This window comes from Antedon bifida, chromosome 3 (genome assembly GCF_963402885.1).
Source record: "Antedon bifida chromosome 3, ecAntBifi1.1, whole genome shotgun sequence".
Classification (NCBI taxonomy): Eukaryota; Metazoa; Echinodermata; class Crinoidea; order Comatulida; family Antedonidae; genus Antedon; species Antedon bifida.
Genome location: NC_136228.1, coordinates 2,159,921 through 2,179,311, shown reverse-complemented (window position 1 = coordinate 2,179,311; position 19,391 = coordinate 2,159,921). Strand labels below are relative to the sequence as shown.

At 34.2% G+C, this 19,391-nt stretch overlaps 1 protein-coding gene across 1 annotated transcript; it reads right to left on the bottom strand.

Moving 5' to 3' along the window:
• Positions 1-396: 396 nt before the first annotated feature.
• Positions 397-19,071, bottom strand: LOC144837486 (prokineticin receptor 1-like). Its single transcript, XM_078692623.1, has 2 exons — positions 18,730-19,071; positions 397-1,207 (listed from the first exon to the last, which is right to left on the bottom strand). The coding sequence occupies exons 1-2, from the start codon at positions 19,059-19,061 to the stop codon at positions 400-402; spliced, it is 1,140 nt and encodes a 379-aa protein (XP_078548749.1). The 5' UTR covers positions 19,062-19,071; the 3' UTR covers positions 397-399.
• Between the last annotated feature and the right edge of the window lie 320 nt (positions 19,072-19,391).

Below are 19,391 nucleotides of genomic sequence, written 5' to 3'. Positions count from 1 at the left end.
GTAGGCCTATACTTTCTAGTAATAATATGAGACTTCTCAAATGGTGCCCACATTGAACAACAGTAGGTAACCACTGGAAGTAATTATAGAGCTTTGTATAAGTTTAACATAGCGAACCAGGACATATTTTACTAATAACATTTTGAAATGAAACCAAAAGTAATGAATTATTATTATTTTTAAAAATATACTTAACAATTATGTTTGTGTCGTTTTATGTCGGTAGGCCTATCTATATTGCACAAAATGTAGACATAAAATCTTAAAAGTTGTTTATAGTTCCAAGTAGGAACACCTGAACCTATCAATATCTAAACTCAATAACAAATAAATTCATCTTGAATCATGGATTATTACCATGATGTATAGATCAGCTCTTCTTCCCTTTTTTTTTAAACTTCAAGTTGAATCTGCATCTTCTTTAACGATCAAAATAGCTGACGTTCTTTCGAGTCTCGAAACAGGTTGGTACGTAAAAGAACTACGTGGCGTTCGTTGACTGTTGTTCCCGCCAGTGGTGGCGACGCGTCCAACGCAACTGGAGGTTGTTGCGCGACGCGTCAGCTGCATACCTTGTACGCTCATTATAGACGGCTTGCTGAAATATTTCGGAAATATCGCTGCCAAAAGCATACGAGCATGTTTCCTAAAGTTTGGATTCATAATAACGTATGTGATTGTATCAATTATACAATTACTCATTGCTAAGCATTCCACAGTGTAAAAGGCGTAATATACCAAAATATCCGTATTATTAAACAGGAGCATGACGTCACGACAAAAAATGTAACTGTAATATGGTCCATAGCAGACGGCAAATGTTACCACCAGTATAATGAGCATGCGCACACTTCGTTTTTTCGACTGTTCGGAGGCTGCAGCCTGCTGAGCAGTACACTGATTGCCTGGGATGTTCCTGAACCATAGTTTAACAGCGATTCGAGAATACACGGCAGTCATTATAATCATAGGTATAATAAAAGCAATTATTATTAATGTTAACGTGTAGTTGCGTAAGTGATGTCCGTTTTTCCAATCTATTAAACACTGTTTAATCGTTCCGTCATCTTTGTGAATTTTTAAAATGTCTGTATTTATTAATGTTGGTATTGCCAGGCAGAATGAGAATATCCAAACGAAAGAAATGATGATGATAGTACACAGGCGTGTCATGCGCGGTCTCAGCGGATTCATAATGATTACATACCTGAGGGAAAAAAAAGACAACGTTAACGTTTAAGAATACGTCGATCGAAAAGTTTATATAAAGTTATTATTCTGTCGAGTGCCGTTTAAATTACGGACGAGAATAGATAAACATGCATTTGGGACAGTTTTCATTTAAGAACTACAGAATAACCATTTATACTGCTGTTTTGAACGACGAAAATAATAGTTTTAAAGGTCCAATCAAATGATGTCATAATAAGTGAGAACAATAAACATTTGCTGTATCGTCGCGATATTATTGCTCTTCGTGATGTCATTTGATTAGACTTCAGACAGAATAAATGGTTATCAATTGTTTGGTTGTTGAACGGTTAGTTTAGCTGTTAATTTGTTGGTTTAGTTTAGTTTTAGATTAGTTGTTAATTTTTTTTTTTGGTTGTTGATTGGTTACTTTAGTTGTTGAACGGTTAGTTTAGTTGTTGAACGGTTGTTGAACGGTCTGTCGGTGTTGACTGGAGGTACGTGGGTGGTTGTTATAGTGTTTTTTTTTTTATTTCCTTACTTTTTTATTATTTTTATTTATTCATTTTTTTAATTCATTGGTGTGTGCTGTTTTGTCCTGGTCTGTCGGTATATCGATCGTTTGATTGCTTTTGTGCTTGGCATGGTATTTCGTTGAATATTTTATGCACATTTGAAGTCTCTTTTTTATTATGATTAATTTTCTGTGGGCTTTTTTTTTCTTTGTCCCTAAAACATCATTATTGGTTCTCGTGACAATTTGGGTGAGATGGCATCAAGTAGACATTTTTATGTTAGTCCACGGCCACGACGTTTCAATTTTTGTCTGAAAGCTCAAGTAGTATACGGATGAAACGCCATATGTGCCAAAATATTTATCTTTTTACTAATATTAAGTCAAAACTCTGTATGAAACCCACTAGGCACCAATAATGTGCATTATTGGTTTAAGCACAAAAAAGTTGAATGTATAGAATCCATATTTTTAGCTAATTTTCCCAAATTAAGCATGTAATTACTTCATAACCTTTTATAACACTTATATTTTGCTTAAGCTTAAAATAAGCTATTCCTCACTTCATTAACACTGCTTTTGTCACTGCTGAAGCTATATTTCGCTTTACTATTGCTAAGTTGCCATTTCAGTAGATCTGCTACTTTTTTTAGCAATGTTATTTCTGAAATTAACATACCCAATCTATGTACTGTATGCGCGTCTGACAGTCGAGCCTTTGATAACATAATAGTCTTTCATATTATTATATAATAACATAAAATGTAAGCCTACCAGTAATATAATAACAGCAATATTATATCATAACAATTGCAGAACCAAATTAATTTAATTATTTATAATAATAATAATAATTATATTGTTAAGATAAGCTGATGTTTATGTTGTAAAATTCATTAAATTAAAGTATATGTAAATGCATGTAAATGTAATCGTGTTTCACTGGAAGTTACGTGCACACGTTTAAATGCTCATCCTCAAGGACAGGTGACGTCACAATGGACGCATATCCCCGGGCGTTTCGGAAGGTGCCTTGGTGTTTTTAAAGTATTGTCTCATCCTAAAAATCTCCCAACCCCTCCAGCACATGCACACCATCTTCCCAATTCTTACAATCCGACCATGGAGGTTATACCTCCATGATCCGACTACCGTTCGAGGTACAGTACTATATTATAAGCTATTATTATTGCTTTCCTGTCACGATGCTGAATGCCATGTGGTATAGTATGCATGAATTGTATTTAAGCTATTACTGTATACTAAATAATAGAACAGGCTGTTTAACACATTAATATTAATTGATCGTTTTCATTAAAAAGTTGTTATTATTAATTATAGAATGTTGAATTATTAATAAGTATTTTAATCTGATCAATATTATTATCAAAAGATGAGATTATTTTTTCTCGTTGTGGTGGTAATGTTTTATTAGTTTTCATTAGAGGCGAATAATCCTACTTACTGTACATAACAAACGTCCTTTTGATTTTGTTCAATTTGTTGATTTTTTAGTAAAATTGAGGGCTAAATTATCCTGTAAAAATAGGATTAATTTGATTTGATAACTTTATTGTACAAATACATGCATCCATGTTCAAAGAGGATCTAGGAAATTATAGCAGAAGCTAAACTAAGCCTAGACCTGCTGACGTTAACATTGTACATGCTGTCAAATCTATACACAGTTTGAGGAAGATACTATACTTATTTTACGACGCTCTACATATGTTAGACCTACGAAAGACATAATCAGTAGCCTAGCCTATAGCCTAGCATGGACTAGATAGGTCTACTCGGGTGAGGTTAGGACGTGTTTCTTCACTCGATTCCTCGACAACATTTTGGCGGATTCTCAAACGATCACAAATCGAAATTTATACAAACGTGATGACAAATCAGTTATATTTTGTAATATCTATGACAACCCAGTGTTGTCCTTTTAATCTTAATCAACTATAGTGTTGTTCGGCCTAAAGCCCGAGGCTTACCATACTTAACCAATCAAAGGTTACAGAATATGAGGGGAAAAACATTTGAGACGAGCAAGACAAGCAAGTCGCTGTAAATACATTTAATTCAAGAACAGAAGGATACCATTCAGTATGAAATTACTAAAACCATGATATTGTTTTTACAACATAAATATTTATTCTAATAGTAATAAACTTAGTAAACTAAAATGTTAAAGATTAGGGCATTCAATGCTTAAATCGACAAATGTTAAGTAAGATTATTTTATGCTGATTCGTGTTTTTTTAAAGTTCTATATTATTATTATATTTACCTAAATAACCTCTTTTCAAGTACCTTGACCTTGTGTTTTATATTAACTTTTTGAATTATAAAAACACTCGCAGAATCTAAATTGAATTAATTTAGGGTTTTAAAATTAATTTTCACCTTTATAACCTCAGGGATCAGGACTCGAGTTCAGCTACGGTTAATTTATTTATCATATAGATTGATGCACCTTCATTTGAAGGGTTTTTTTTAAATTATTTTTCAGCAGTCTAAATTCAATTGAATGTATTTTTTTTTATTGACTTTCAGTAATAGTATTTCGTAAGGATCGCCATATTTTGAATTATGGTTTGAAAATGTCGTATTTATAAGGTTTCTGTGCCGCAGTGGGTATAATCACGTAATAAGCATTAAAGACTTCAGTGATGGCCATCGATTACTTTGTAACTGTGATTTAATAGACATTTAATAAACATTGTGTATAGTAAGTACATAATATTTCAAAGGTTATCTGCAAAAAACTCAATCAATTAATGCCACTTTTCTTTGGCATATATAGCATTTATGCTCTATAGTCTGCGAGGTGCCACATTAGGCCTTTTGCCATCCGGCCAATTGCCATCCGGCCATTTGCCACACGACCATTTGCCACACGGCCAATTTCCACCCGGCCAATTGCCACACGGCCAATTGCCACTCGGCCAATTTCCACACGGCCATTTGCCACACGACCATTTGCCACACGGCCAATTGCCACTCGGCCAATTTCCACTCGGCCAATTGCCACACGGCCAATTGCCACACGGCCAATTGCCACTCGGCCAATTGCCACCCGGCCAATTTCCACACGGCCAATTTCCACACGACCATTTGCCACTCGGCCAATTTCCACATGGCCAATTGCCACACGGCCAATTGCCACTCGGCCATTTGCCACCCGGCCGTATTATTTTTTTCCCTATTAGGTTAAGGCAGAAACTATAGAGGGACTATGAATATTCATGATGTGACGGCAACCCATGAAAATAGTCTTCACGTGGTAACCGAAAATGATCTCTCGCCGCACCTACGTACGTATAGTATCAAACATTGAGTGTAAATGAAATTGATTAAGAATTTGGACCTGGAAAGGACCTGTTGTCACCCGACCTGTTGTCACCCGACCTGTTGCTACCCGGCCTGTTGTCACCCGATCTGTTGCCCTGGGCTAATATATAGGTTTATAAATTTCCCGGCTCTCGGTACAGTTATTTGTATTTGAAGCCAATTCATTAAACCCGCTGGGATGCACCTGTCTATGACCAACTGTGATTTACAATAATTATTTTGGTATTTAAAAAAAAATCTAATATCACGATATAGAGATAACTAGGCCCTATATTCTCATCCAGTTGAAATGTTATAATGATGTGTTATACTAATATTAATTAAACAGTTTTGTGACAGTCAATTGAAGATCATAGCATTTTGTCCTGAAATCAACGAAATAAATTGATTTAGATAAATACAAACCAAGTGGTAAACAACATAGGCATACATGATATGTTACTTTATCAACTATCTGAAAATAGCCCTAACAGTTTAAACATCTGGGTCTATACTATTCCATAGAAAAGCAATGTAGCTAAAATGATTTCAATTTCTGAATTGAGAGACAACGGCGTCCATTTTAATTTAATTGTAGACCTAATTAACAAGTGCAAATGTTTATTCAATTGCTAATAAAATCAATGCTATAACCCTAGCTTTATTTTACCAAGGCAATTTACTAAGTATCCGTTTTAGGTCATGGAATTTGGTTCATGGTGATCAATAATGTTAAAGGTGTTTAGACGTTTCGTAATCACTGATCGTGACCATATAGCTTGTTCACTGGAAACAGCGTCAAAGTAACTGATGCATCACTCTTGGTTAATGTAACTTAAACTTTAACAGAGTGTAGACAGAGATTATGACTTTATGATTTTTACTACTGTTAGCTATGTATACATATAAGTCCTAGGTCATGTCATCGCAAATCGAAAGCTATATAATCTATCCCACTACGCAACGCAATGACGTACACGCAACACAATTATTTTGACCACCAATCACAAGCGATATTTCAGATGATCGGTTGATTGTGATTGGTCAAATCACTTCCGTCCTGTCACAAACTTTTGTTATAGTGATTAGTTATTGTAAAAATAGATGTTTGCTTTTTATTGTGGTCTCATAAATCTTAATTGAACTATCCGTTAGTTCCGAGCTTGTATAGAATTAACTAAAAATCAATCTTAGTTAGATTTTTCTTTGATAAATGTTTAGAATAAGATAATACAGTACATTAAAACGATACTTTAGGGACACATTAAGACATACACAGCGTAGTATTAAATCTAAAATGGTTCAAGTTGAGTTGAAAGCCATTCTTATTTCATTGCACCACATTTAACAATATTGCTATATATCTTAATTTAATATATCAATATAATTTACGCGAGTGCGTCAACATCAACAATGCCTCACGTGACTAAAGTAAATTAAGAATAATATTATATTTATGAAAAAAACGATGAATCCTTGGAAATTATAATATGTAAACCATATTTTTATAATTGGTATCTGAAAACGAGTAAAATATTAATATCGTTTCATGCTTTTTTTATTCGTTCAGTTTTTATATTTGTCATTTTATATGTCATATAACTTGCCTTTAGATTTTAAAGTATCAATAATTATGTTTTCCACCGCCACAGGGTATTGACATTTGATTATAAGTTTACCCAGATATATAAAATTGTATAATGTAACATTCGTAACGGTGATATATGGAAGGCTCCGAGTGATACTTATTTCAAAAATGCAATTTAAACCCAAATATGGAATATATCATAATCGAAAGTACCTGCAAAATAATGTAGGCTAAACTGTAATTTAAATTCATCAAGTGTCCTTGGGACGTTTAAATCGTCACTATTACTATGTGATCGCAAATACTTATGAATGCTAATGCTAATTGGACAATTTATTTAGAGAACTGTTGTATCAATTTGCTTATTATAATTCAATATGTTTTATTTATTTATTGTTTTATATTATTATTTGCACAACACAAAACTAACAAGAAATGCATTTACATGAAATTCTCGATCACTACACAAACTACACTAAATATCTGTCTACACTATTAAACTTTATGTTACAAATTTAAGAGCAGTTTCAATACCCATAATAATGGACACGGTGATGTCATATCACTACCATATTTAGGCATATCACTATATTTGGGCACTTCACACTTTGTCAAACTAGTTTGGAAAAGTAGATTGTAATATTGTGGTCGCTGTCGCAGCAGCAGTGTGAATGGCTTTTCGTTCGATTCCGTAAATCGGTGTACACTATTTTTAAAATTGTATTATATTTATTCATTCATTCAATCGATTTCGGAATCTCTGGTCCTTAAGCTTGGTTCACACTAGCGACGCAACGTAACGCAATCTACGCAACGTAAGAAAATGCCCTTCTAATAATTGTGTTTGCCCCCGCCCGCGTGAAATCAAACCTGCGATGTTTGCAGCACTATTGCGTCGTCGGTTCCCACTTGTGATTACGCAATACAGCACTTTGCGTCAATACGTCGCTGCGTTGCGTTCTAGTGGGAACCACGCTTTAAAGGTAAAATTACGAATATAAATATATATTTGTTTAAGTTCTTCATATATATATTTATATGTTTATGAATATTAAAAAGTAATTTAAACGGTTAAATTATATCGTTCGATCCGTTTTCCATGAACAGACTATACTATATTTATTAATGATTTAGGCATATTATTATGTAATAGTAATTATGTTAACTAATTAATTCAGAGTGTGAAATGGTGTTATGAATACATTTTATTATAGTACTGGTCTGCGGGGAATTCATTTGACAATGTTTCTTCTTCCCAATGGTGCATCTAGAGGATTATCTGGCTTACAGCTTCTATCGATGTCGGCACTGTTGTCCAATTTCCCTCAAACGATCTCAGAGGAAGAGGAAGAAGATGTTACCTTGACAACGGTAGTTCACGCATTTTCTAGCTTGGAAATAGAAAGAAGGGTTTGATGTTGGCCTACAGCAATTTTAATTTACATGCTTGGTTTCCATTGGACGAGACGCAAAGACGCAGGTACAACAAAAGTTCAAATGATTCATCACGTCATTATTGGTAAAATTACAATCTTCATTTTCATGTTTTGGGGGGACAATACATCTTTAAACTAAGTATTTATCAAAGAAAAAAATTAACGTTTACATAAAATTAAGTGAAACTTCAAATTCTATTTGCTATGGATGTAAAAAAAAAACGTTTAACTCTCAATTTGCATAAACAAACATCTTATTCCAGGTGGTGGGGTTCTTATCTATATCCGCGAGTGACAATATTATGTCTGATTTAAAGCGCTTCAGAAATCAGTTTAACTGTTTGTGACGATCGCTTATGGGTAATTGCAAAGAAAACATTGAGAAGTTGCAGTTCTTTATAACATAGTCAAGCCTTGTTTATAAATGCGTAATAGTTCAAATTAAGACCTTTAGGCTTAAGCTAAGGGTGAAAAAACGATAATAACATATATTCATCGGCTGTCGCCTAACCAACCAAACGGAATACTAATATTAGTTATTCAATTTCAATTATGGAAAAAAAATTATTCACAAAGATTAAAAGAAATAAATTGAAGTTGCGCTCAAGAATATTAACCATGATCCTGACAGCAACAATTAATTAAAGTTTTTATATGCAACATGTAATAGTAACCGTCGAACTAACGATAATAATTTGATATTATTCTAATAATAATGTTATTATATATATATAATTTATTATATCAATTATTTTGTATAAAATGCAATTGGGTTTTTTTTATAAATATAATATTTTGATATGCGTATTAATGTCATAAATACCAACACATTGTCGCTATTATAATAAATAAATAAAAGTGGGACGGGATGACGAAAAATGAAAAATGCAATTAATGTTAGGCCTAGGCCAGCTATCTGTGAAGAAGAATAACAGTCTGATACGAGCATTTAGCAAAAGCACGTAAGGAAGCGAACCTTAATTGACTGTCTTCTGTTTTTTAATCCTAAATGCATTAAATTAAAGGAGTTCATTTTCACTTGTTGTTAAAGGCTCAGAAAACTTGAGTTAATTCAGTCATTTTCTGATAACATTTTCTAATCTATCACGTTCACGCGCCTTGTAAGGTTATGACACGGTTGATTAGTTCACGGTCAGGTATGTAAAACTTTATTAAGAAATGACGTCTAGGAAAAAAATATCAATTTTATACTAAATCCTCTGTTTATATTACTTTTTAAGAAATGAGTATAGTAGTGAACTTACGAATTGCAAGAACCTCTAGAACTTTATGTAAAATATTATACATTATATTGTCGTCCAGCGTTCGGGTTTAGTTAATTCCCCGGGTAAGTTAGTGACCTACCCACCAAAGTTAGCGATAATTAGTCCGTGAAGCCAACTTTACCCGTGTAAATTACTAAACCTGAACGTACTCATGACACGCGCATTTAACGGGCCCTTATTATAACAGAATTTCCAAACTCAACGTACGCGAATATTTACCTCTTTATATTTTGTTATAACCAGGTATGCCTATCTATTCTAGAGCTCAGTAGTCTATACTATCAAACTAGTTTGACATAAAAGTGTGATGTGCCCAAACATGGTAGTGATATGACATCATCGTGTCCATGGGTACATCACATTGTTTTTGTCACATACTAAGGTTTGATAGTAGACAGAGCTTTAAGATGAGTTATGTCCCTTATGTTGATAAGATTATTTTCCAAAAGTGATCACTGATTAGATTTTTAATTTGATTTCGTCTACTTTGCCTCAATTGAATGATGAAAATTCCTCTCCGCGGTATTATATATTTTTGTATTTAAAAATTAAATTACAATTTTTTTTCAGTTTTATGTTCGACAATCTTGAGCTAAATCAAATTTAAACTGATTTGATAACGTTTCTGTTTACTTGGTAATTTGTTCACTGTGCCTTCGATATTGGATTGGTACGTTTTCTTTCTGCAATTTATTTTTTTCATTAAATTACATTTTTTATAGTTCAATTTAAATAGATAGGAAACAGAATCACAGGAACAGGGTCATGTTACTGTATTTGTTTATCTTATCTCTTAGTTAAACGTTTTTCTCTTTTTGAATGCGTCGTCGAAAAGACGTGTGTGAACGTACTTAGATTTTAAGCTATCGTTCACACTGAGACCAGATTCGGCCCTAAATGTGTGAACAGTTCTATCATGAACATACACCCATTTTCACGATTCAGATTTTCATCCGGCCAGCATTCATTTTTTTCCTATTGAGTTAAGGCAGAAATCATAGATAATGTTGTCACGAAATTGATTTATGCCATTCTCATAATGTATTCTTAACCTGATAGGAGAAAAAATAGACCGGCTTCGTTGTGAACCCACTCCGGTGCACACAGATGTTGGTCCAAATGAAATTCAAGAAACGTTATTGGTCCACTTTAAAATGGAAATTTATTTTTTGAAGAGTTTAATCACATTCGATAAATAGAGAATAGTCCAGAACATGTCTTGAGGTCGGTGCACACTGAACAATTTAGACGTGAAACGTCACCGTCAAATCGAACCATTCTTTTGAACGAACGAACGATTTAAGTGTAAACAAAGCGGTGAATTCGGGGCTCGCGACGGCTTCGCGGGTGAATTCGCTTGAGTTGTACCACTGGGCAACTTTTTCAAGCTTCGCGCGACTCGCTTCAATTTGACGCTGCCGCGTGTACGTATGAACCGGCCTTTAGTTATATCTGCAAGTAAAGCGAACTATATATAAATTAACTGTTATTTATGAACATTTTTCTCGTTTGAATTATGATTTTAAAATAATAAAAACATCCGTAAAATAACTGAATTTACTTGATATTTTTATATTCTGTCTATTATAAAAGCCTAATAATACCCAAAGGACGCAATAATTAGAACTCTGCACATGCGCATAGTCGCATGGTTTGTCTATAATATCTTACAATAAAAATCGACATATTGAGATTAATGCGTTAATAAAAAAAATTAATGTATTTTGTTTAAGTTTTCCTTCCGGCCTAAGTTTTCCTCTTTAAAAATATACAGTATCCAATTTTCTATTTTTTTCTAAAAAAATCAATGATGAATTCTGTGCCAAGTACACGAATACTGAAACGTAGTTTCTGATTTATTTATGCAAAACATTCGATGGAAATCTTTCTGTAGAAGCATGACTTGAAGGGCGATTTTTATCTTCCCAATAAAATGCCCTTCATACCTGCAAGTAATGGTTAGACTTGGCCCAAGTCTCTGCGGGCTAAAAATATCAATATATTTATTCCCCCAGTCTGTTATTGTCTTTTTTACGTTATCACATCATCAAGATATAAAAAATAGCCCACTTTTTTTTGTAGATTATTTGCATGAAATTGTTTGATTTGATGTTTTTAATTAAAAGACCTTTTGTAAAAAAATCCTCAGTCCAGCTTTTTTGGCTGCTACGGATTTTTATTTGCCTTAGTGAATTGTTTTTTTAAATTGAAATAAAGATACCGAGATATGTTATTCCACCAGTCGGCGTTTCAATTTTTGTTTGAATACTCAAAATACGAACTTATGTATTATACGTATGAAACGCCATATGTGCCAAAATATTTACTTTTTACTAATTTCGGTCTAGAACCGTACCACCTAGACTAGAGACATGCGAGCAAAAAAAACACAACACAAAGCAACTGTACTAAAAATACGAACTCATGTATTATACGTATGAAACGCCATATGTGCCAAAATGTATACTTTTTTACGGTCTAGAACAACCGTACCTAGACTAGAGACATGCGAGCAAAAAAAACACAACACAACTGTACTAAAGTAGATTCGACGAATAAACTTGTTTTTATAATTGATTCATCATCCCTGTGTTTAATTCTCCTTTAATTGTGTTATTATTACGCGTCTTCGTTGTTATAAAAACCGCGTCGACTCTAAGCAACCGATTTAATTTAACTTATTTCTCAAAACATGTATCTATTTAGTAATCGGCTTTAATGTTGTTCTTCCAATTTGATATTTTTCTGCGTGACGACATTATTTCAGAAAATATGATGCAAGTTGTCAATTGATAACTCTCGACGAAATCGGATTATATTTAAATGTTACTGATTTCTTCGTTTTTTCAATTCTATTAAATTCGTTAAAACTACTTTATGTTATAAGAGCATGGGTGACACTCCACACGTATCAGGCGATTTTTGTTAAGTGCTTCTTGAGTTTTAATACAAGGTTAATGTATCGTGTATTTGTGTGATTATTTTTTATTAATTCTATCCTGTCTCTGTGATTGGCCATGACTTTTTGGTAATTTGTAACTATTATTGTATGTTATAATCACCATTGTTGCCACAACTATTATTTTTCTCGTAATCATAATTATCAGGACTAGTACTATAGGCTATTCATAGGGTTCTTTCGATATTGACGACCTATGACCTATGACGTCATGTTAATATATTTGTACATGCGTTACTTTTGGATTGGCAATAGACACAATAGGGGGATTTAACAATACTTTTAACTTACAATATTTTGTTTGCAATTAAGTTAGAAGTATTTTGAATAAATTGACTGCATTCTTTTAGCGGGTGGGTGATAACAGATTGGTGTGTGCATGCTAAAGGGGCGGAGAACTGATCCTGTCGCAACCACAGATGAAACCTGTGATTTATTCCTCATGTGGCAATTTAAAAAGGAGATGGATTACATTTGCGTACAATAATAAAAGATAATATAAATGTCATGAAATTTATATAATAATCCGTAAATGGCAATTTCTATTACGGTTAGTTTTGCATCATGAGGCAACACTCAAATTCGTATCATAGAGATCATAGGTTTAAATTGTTTTACATTGCCTTACTTTTTTCCAAATGTGTTTATCACAAAAGCAAAAATGTGTCAAAAGGTGGGTGTACACAGCGCGCGTTAGGCGCAGGCTTTTGGCATGTATCAGGTGTCATTATTATTATTTTCATGTGATTTGAAAATAATCACGCATCTGAAGTAGATTATATATTTTTAAAGAGTTAATGCGAATGTGATTTATCTCGTCAAACATGAGTTCCATGCGTTAATAAGTTGTATGATAGTGTGGCCATAAAGTGTTAATCGCTTCTACGTATAGCTGAATTCAAATAACAGTTACACTTGTTTCAACAGCTGGATTCAAAATGAATTCAACTCTATTGTAGGTTAAGCTTGATTCCCACTAGAGACGCAACGCAAGGACGTAACGCAACGTAAGTGATTTGACCAATCACAAGCGATGGATTATTAATTGAACAGTCGCTTGTCATTGGTCAACTCGCTTGCGTTACGTCCTTGCGTTGCGTATTACATATTTATATATTCAATTTTTAGAAAGAGTTCTGATAACTTTAGGGTTAATACAGTATTATACACCTGTTGGATTCTGATGTGAATGTATCTTTAACAGTTATACGATACGATAGATAGTATTTATTGTCATTTAAACAGCAAGGTAAACATGAAATGTGATTGGTTGAATTTAATTTAGACATATGAAAATAATAATATAAAGCGTCGTAACCAGGGATTCTAAAGTGATCTACAAAGTTGCTATTAAATACATGAATTGAATGAATTATAAACATTGGTTGAATTTAATTTAGACATATGAAAATAATAATATAAAGCGTCGTAACCAGAGATTCTAAAGTGATCTACAAAGTTGCTATTAAATACATGAATTGAATGAATTATAAACATGATTGAGGTGGAAGTCCTATTCTACACGTATTGGACCCGGTGTGAATGTACCTTTAGAAGTTCGCCTTCTCAATGGTTAATGATCCAGTATTCTATACTTATTGGATCTGGTGCCAATGCACCTTTAGTACGGTAGTTACTTAGGCGTACCTCTATAATTTTGTTGTTCATCTAGTATTCTAATTTTTACACTCATTGGATCTGGTGTGAATGTACCTTTAGTAACATGTAGGTATATTCTATGTTTGTAATCATTGTGTTATGCACATTGTATCCGGTGTGAATGTACCTTTAAAACAGAGACATGCTTTACTCTACGATTGTTATATGACGGCTACTCTAAGTTGTGATTTTTAGCTTTGTCTGAACGCACTCTTACGGTCTTGTATAAGTATCATGTGGTTGACAATGTATTCTATTTTTCGATTTGGACCTCCGAATAGTTTGGATTGGATTCCTGTGCGAATGCACCTTTAGATAACTAGGCCGATCACTTGTATATACAATACCCGGTTTTCTGTTAGAATCAATTTACTATTTAAAAAAAAGGTTATTTCAGTAAACTAAAGCAAGATGTAACGTAATGTAATACTAAAAATCGACTTTATTACACTCACGAAGTAGGTCCATTAGGTTGATTTCTAGTCACCTCGTTTCCCTTTTTAGAAATTATATTTTTTCAATATTGCCTGTATTTTTCTTATAACCACTTTATTACAGTGAACCTCTCCTTTGACATGACACATTTATTAAGGGACCACTTTGTTTGATCTCGAGGTGTCCCTTTAATAGGATTGTACTGTGTTTATTAAGGGACCACTTTGTTGGATGTCGAGGTGTCCCTTTAATAGGATTGTACTGTGTTTATTAAGGGACCACTTTGTTTGATCTCGAGGTGTCCCTTTAATAGGATTGTACTGTGTTTATTAAGGGACCACTTTGTTGGATGTCGAGGTGTCCCTTTAATAGGATTGTACTGTGTTTATTAAGGGACCACTTTGTTGGATGTCGAGGTGTCCCTTTAATAGGATTGTACTGTGTTTATTAAGGGACCACTTTGTTTGATCTCGAGGTGTCCCTTTAATAGGATTGTACTGTGTTTATTAAGGGACCACTTTGTTGGATGTCGAGGTGTCCCTTTAATAGGATTGTACTGTGTTTATTAAGGGACCACTTTGTTTGATCTCGAGGTGTCCCTTTAATAGGATTGTACTGTGTTTATTAAGGGACCACTTTGTTGGATGTCGAGGTGTCCCTTTAATAGGATTGTACTGTGTTTATTAAGGGACCACTTTGTTTGATCCCAAAGTGTCCCTTTAATAGGATTGTACTGTGTTTATTAAGGGACCACTTTGTTGGATGTCGAGGTGTCCCTTTAATAGGATTGTACTGTGTTTATTAAGGGACCACTTTGTTGGATGTCGAGGTGTCCCTTTAATAGGATTGTACTGTGTTTATTAAGGGACCACTTTGTTTGATCTCGAGGTGTCCCTTTAATAGGATTGTACTGTGTTTATTAAGGGACCACTTTGTTGGATGTCGAGGTGTCCCTTTAATAGGATTGTACTGTGTTTATTAAGGGACCACTTTGTTTGATCCCAAAGTGTCCCTTTAATAGGATTGTACTGTGTTTATTAAAGGACCACTTTCCAGTGAAACAAACATAAAACAGTATATTTTAACACTACGACATTTGTACTGTATTCAGGGACTTCATGTGACATTTTGTTGAATCCCTTTAATTTACTGTATTCCAATGTCATACATTATAAACCATATCAATATATTTCTACTTACATTATAAGACACGCGTATTATTCAAGTAAAATTACTTGGTGATTACCGTGTTATGTTTCCTACACTCATTGGGCGAATCACGAATCGAAAGCCCCATGCGCAGTAATATTTCTATATCTACTTTTTTTTGTGATGACAAACAAAAAAAAGCGCAACCAATCAAATTGCCATATTCAGGAGACAGCCCTAACGAAGGGCAATATATACTTATGTTTTAACACAACTCAGACTGGACACCCAAGGGGCACTTTATGTCCCTCCTGACCATTTAATCATGAGTTCTACTTCTACCCTATTGATATACTGTATATATGACTGTGACTGTCAATTTTGACACTCACACTCGAGTACACACTCGCTTGAACTGAAAGGCTAGGGTTGCCCGATAGCTCTGCTAATTTTGTTTCTGGCTGTTTTAATTTATCGTTTTAATTTAGCTTTTTGCTTATCACGCTGCTGCTCTAGCCCGCTACGTCACAAGAGATGACTCATTCAGATATAAAGCAAGCAGCAGTTTCAGTACTGAGAGACTGAAGTTTTTGCTAAAATGCATACTCGACTATAATTTATAGGTCCCAGCTGCTGGACCCAAAAAACGTATGGGAAAAGAGTCTATGAGGGCTCACGGTTGAACGATTTTGGATTCTTGCTCTTTGATTGGTTGACGCCAATCAACAGATTGTGGAAGAATTTCCACTTGTGCCAACTTGAATTCTCTAGAGGGTATTCAGTTGCATGCCTACAGTTCAGGTTGAGGTCACAGACAAACAGGCTACAGCACATTAAAGTTCAAAATTGACCATTTTAAATGCCATTTTTTTTGTTGGCAAATAATACATTGTTGGAAAGATACACATGTCTTCTTTCAAATGCTGTGTATACAATTAACTAGTGAAAAATGGGCATGTGATTCATAATTAAAGAACTATCTGTGATTTGTATGTATCTTTGCGATTAAAGGACATCTTTTTAATAATTAAGCATAAATTAATCAAAAGAACAATGATTAATTTTAAAATGTCGAGCGGCGTTTTTTGTAAGAAAATTTCTTGTTTTATTTTGTATCTCCATTGAGATCCAGCCACTCTGAAGATACCCACAGCATTGTCATTTTTCAGTAATTTGCCTTTGGATGTATTATACTGTACGGTTTATATTTCTTGTGTACAAATTAACTATAGTCATCACGGGGGGTCGCACTATTAGAAGAAGCGCGTGCAGAGGATTAACGTGATCAGTAGTAACTGTATTTGATACAAATAGATATAGAAAAGCTTAATCAGTTCATGAAAAGCAATATTAACGCTACAATCCAACTAAGTAAAGTTCAACTTCTGCGTTCTAACCGTAATTAGTTGCATTCAACCTAGATACGGTAGTGTAATTATAAAACAGTGCAATAATGAGATTAACCCAGAAAATGTCATCTGTCACCTCTTTTAACATTTGTATTGGAATTGCTGTCTCATCATCATCCATTTTAAATCGTTTTTAATGTCACCATTTATTCATAGATCAAACGGTTTACTAGGATGATGAAAAGGCCAGCAATACTTAATTTTTCTGTTTTCGTTCTCTAATCAGAAAAAGCTTCATTTAATGATTTGTGACATTAGACACAACACTTAGACGCGCGCGTAACTATTAAAAAGTGTGTTTTTTTGTGTTGTTGAATATTAACGTCTCTCATTGTGACAGTGACGTCACCTAATGTTATTCAGGAAACATTAGACGCGCGTACTAAAAACGTCTCATTGTGGTGACGACAGACATTAGACGCGCGCGGGAGTAGAAACATTCGGTTTTTTTTTAATGTGTTACAGTACCGGCACTAGTCTGGGCTCCAGACGGAGTTTTGTAATAATATAAATATTTTTGCACATATGGCGTTTCATACGTGTATTACTTGAGTTTGGATACTGTATTTTCAGACAAAAATCGCGGTCGAAATAAAAACAAATAAAAAAAAGACAATAAATACAGACTCTGTGTATTTTCAGACAAAAATCGCGGTCGAAATAAAAACAAATAAAAAAAAAGACAATAAATACAGACTTGGGGCAAGTCTATACCGGCACTTAATGATTGGTGACATCACATACAACATTTGGCGCGCGCGTAAATGTTTTTTAGTACGCAGTTCTTGTGGCGTTATCAAATTATTAATATGAACTTATATTAGTTGATGATGCCACACTTTATGTATTTTAAGTTGTTGATATAATTTAAATATTCTATTGTAATGAGTTATAACATTTAATATTCAATTTCCTATTGAATTAATCGTTATTTGTTGTTGTATGTAGATACTAATTTAAATTTATTTTAACGAAATATTTTTTTATAATATTATTTCAATTAAAATTGTTGTTGTATTGATCTGTGCTGGTACTCTATTCAATATTTTGTTCACGTTCACAGAAAAGTGTATTACAAAGTTTTTTTTTCTATAATATATGAATGATGATTTCTAGGTCCTGTTAAGTTAAGGCCAATTTACACGGACAAGCGGCGGTAACGGTAAGCGGAAAACCGCGTAGCTTGTCCCACGTCGGTAGAATCTGTATCTATCCTCATCGTAAACCGCGCGTTGTGTAAAATGGTCATAAGGAATAACATAGATTCTATATTTTTATTACCGTTACCTCATCTGTGTAAATTAGCGGAAACCAGCTCAGAATAGATACAGCAGATTCTACATTTAGTTGGACAAGCACGCGGTTTTCTGTCGACGTAACAATTCCAGTTTTGTTACGATTTTGTTGTTTCGACAGGAAACCGATTCCGATCGAATATTTGTGAAATAGACGCGCAACGTAAGAAAATTGTAACGAACGTTATTGCCTCATTTATAACAAAATAAACATTGCGGACATTTCATAAGTTGCGTTTCGTTTTCACGACGCGCACGAGCTTACGCGGCTATCGAGTCTAATAGTCATTCTGACCGTCCGGAGAATGACCTTCGAGTATTGTAGGATGTGGCTCGTCGTTTATTAACTTATCGGTTATTGAACGCGAGCGTCCTAACGCATATGAGAAAAAGATTTTTAAAAAGTCGATTTTGTACTCTTCCTTTCTGACACACTATTAAAAAATACAATTTTGTTTATTATAATTAATTGGCTTACCGGTCAAGTGCCATTACGAGCAGTGAGTTTGTCGACACGTACAATGACGCGGATTTCACGTAATTCACCAGCTTGCAGATCTCCTCTCCGTAAGGCCACACTGACGTCGTGTAGTAGTGAAAATTGAACGGAACGCAAATGACAGCTACTAAAAAGTCAGACCAAGCTAGGTTGCCAATTAGGATGTTTGTAGTCGTTCGCATACGTCTATAGGCGGCAATCACACAGCACAGTAACAGATTCCCAATGCCAGATATAACCATCATACAGACATAGACGGACGCTAGGAGAACTTTTACCGCTGGATGGACATCCGGAAATGAATCTTTCATCGGTGGTAGGTTGATAGTGTGGTTATTAATACTATATTCTCCATAATCTACATAATTACCACCCTCGTAATAATTGAATGACACATTCCCGAACCCCATAATGTCACATTTAAAAATACTTCAGCTCTGTATATTCACAACTTTCCCATAGTATTCATCTTCCTAAGTAGCAGAAAAGATGTGTTCCTCTCAGATAATACCAGCTGAAAGTAGTCCATCCAATTTCTTTAGAATCACAATCATTAGTGCCGAATTTGTTACTACTACCGTACTTGGATAATTTGCGTCAAATATCACCAGCCAATCAGAAACGGTCCCGCCCACTTTCAA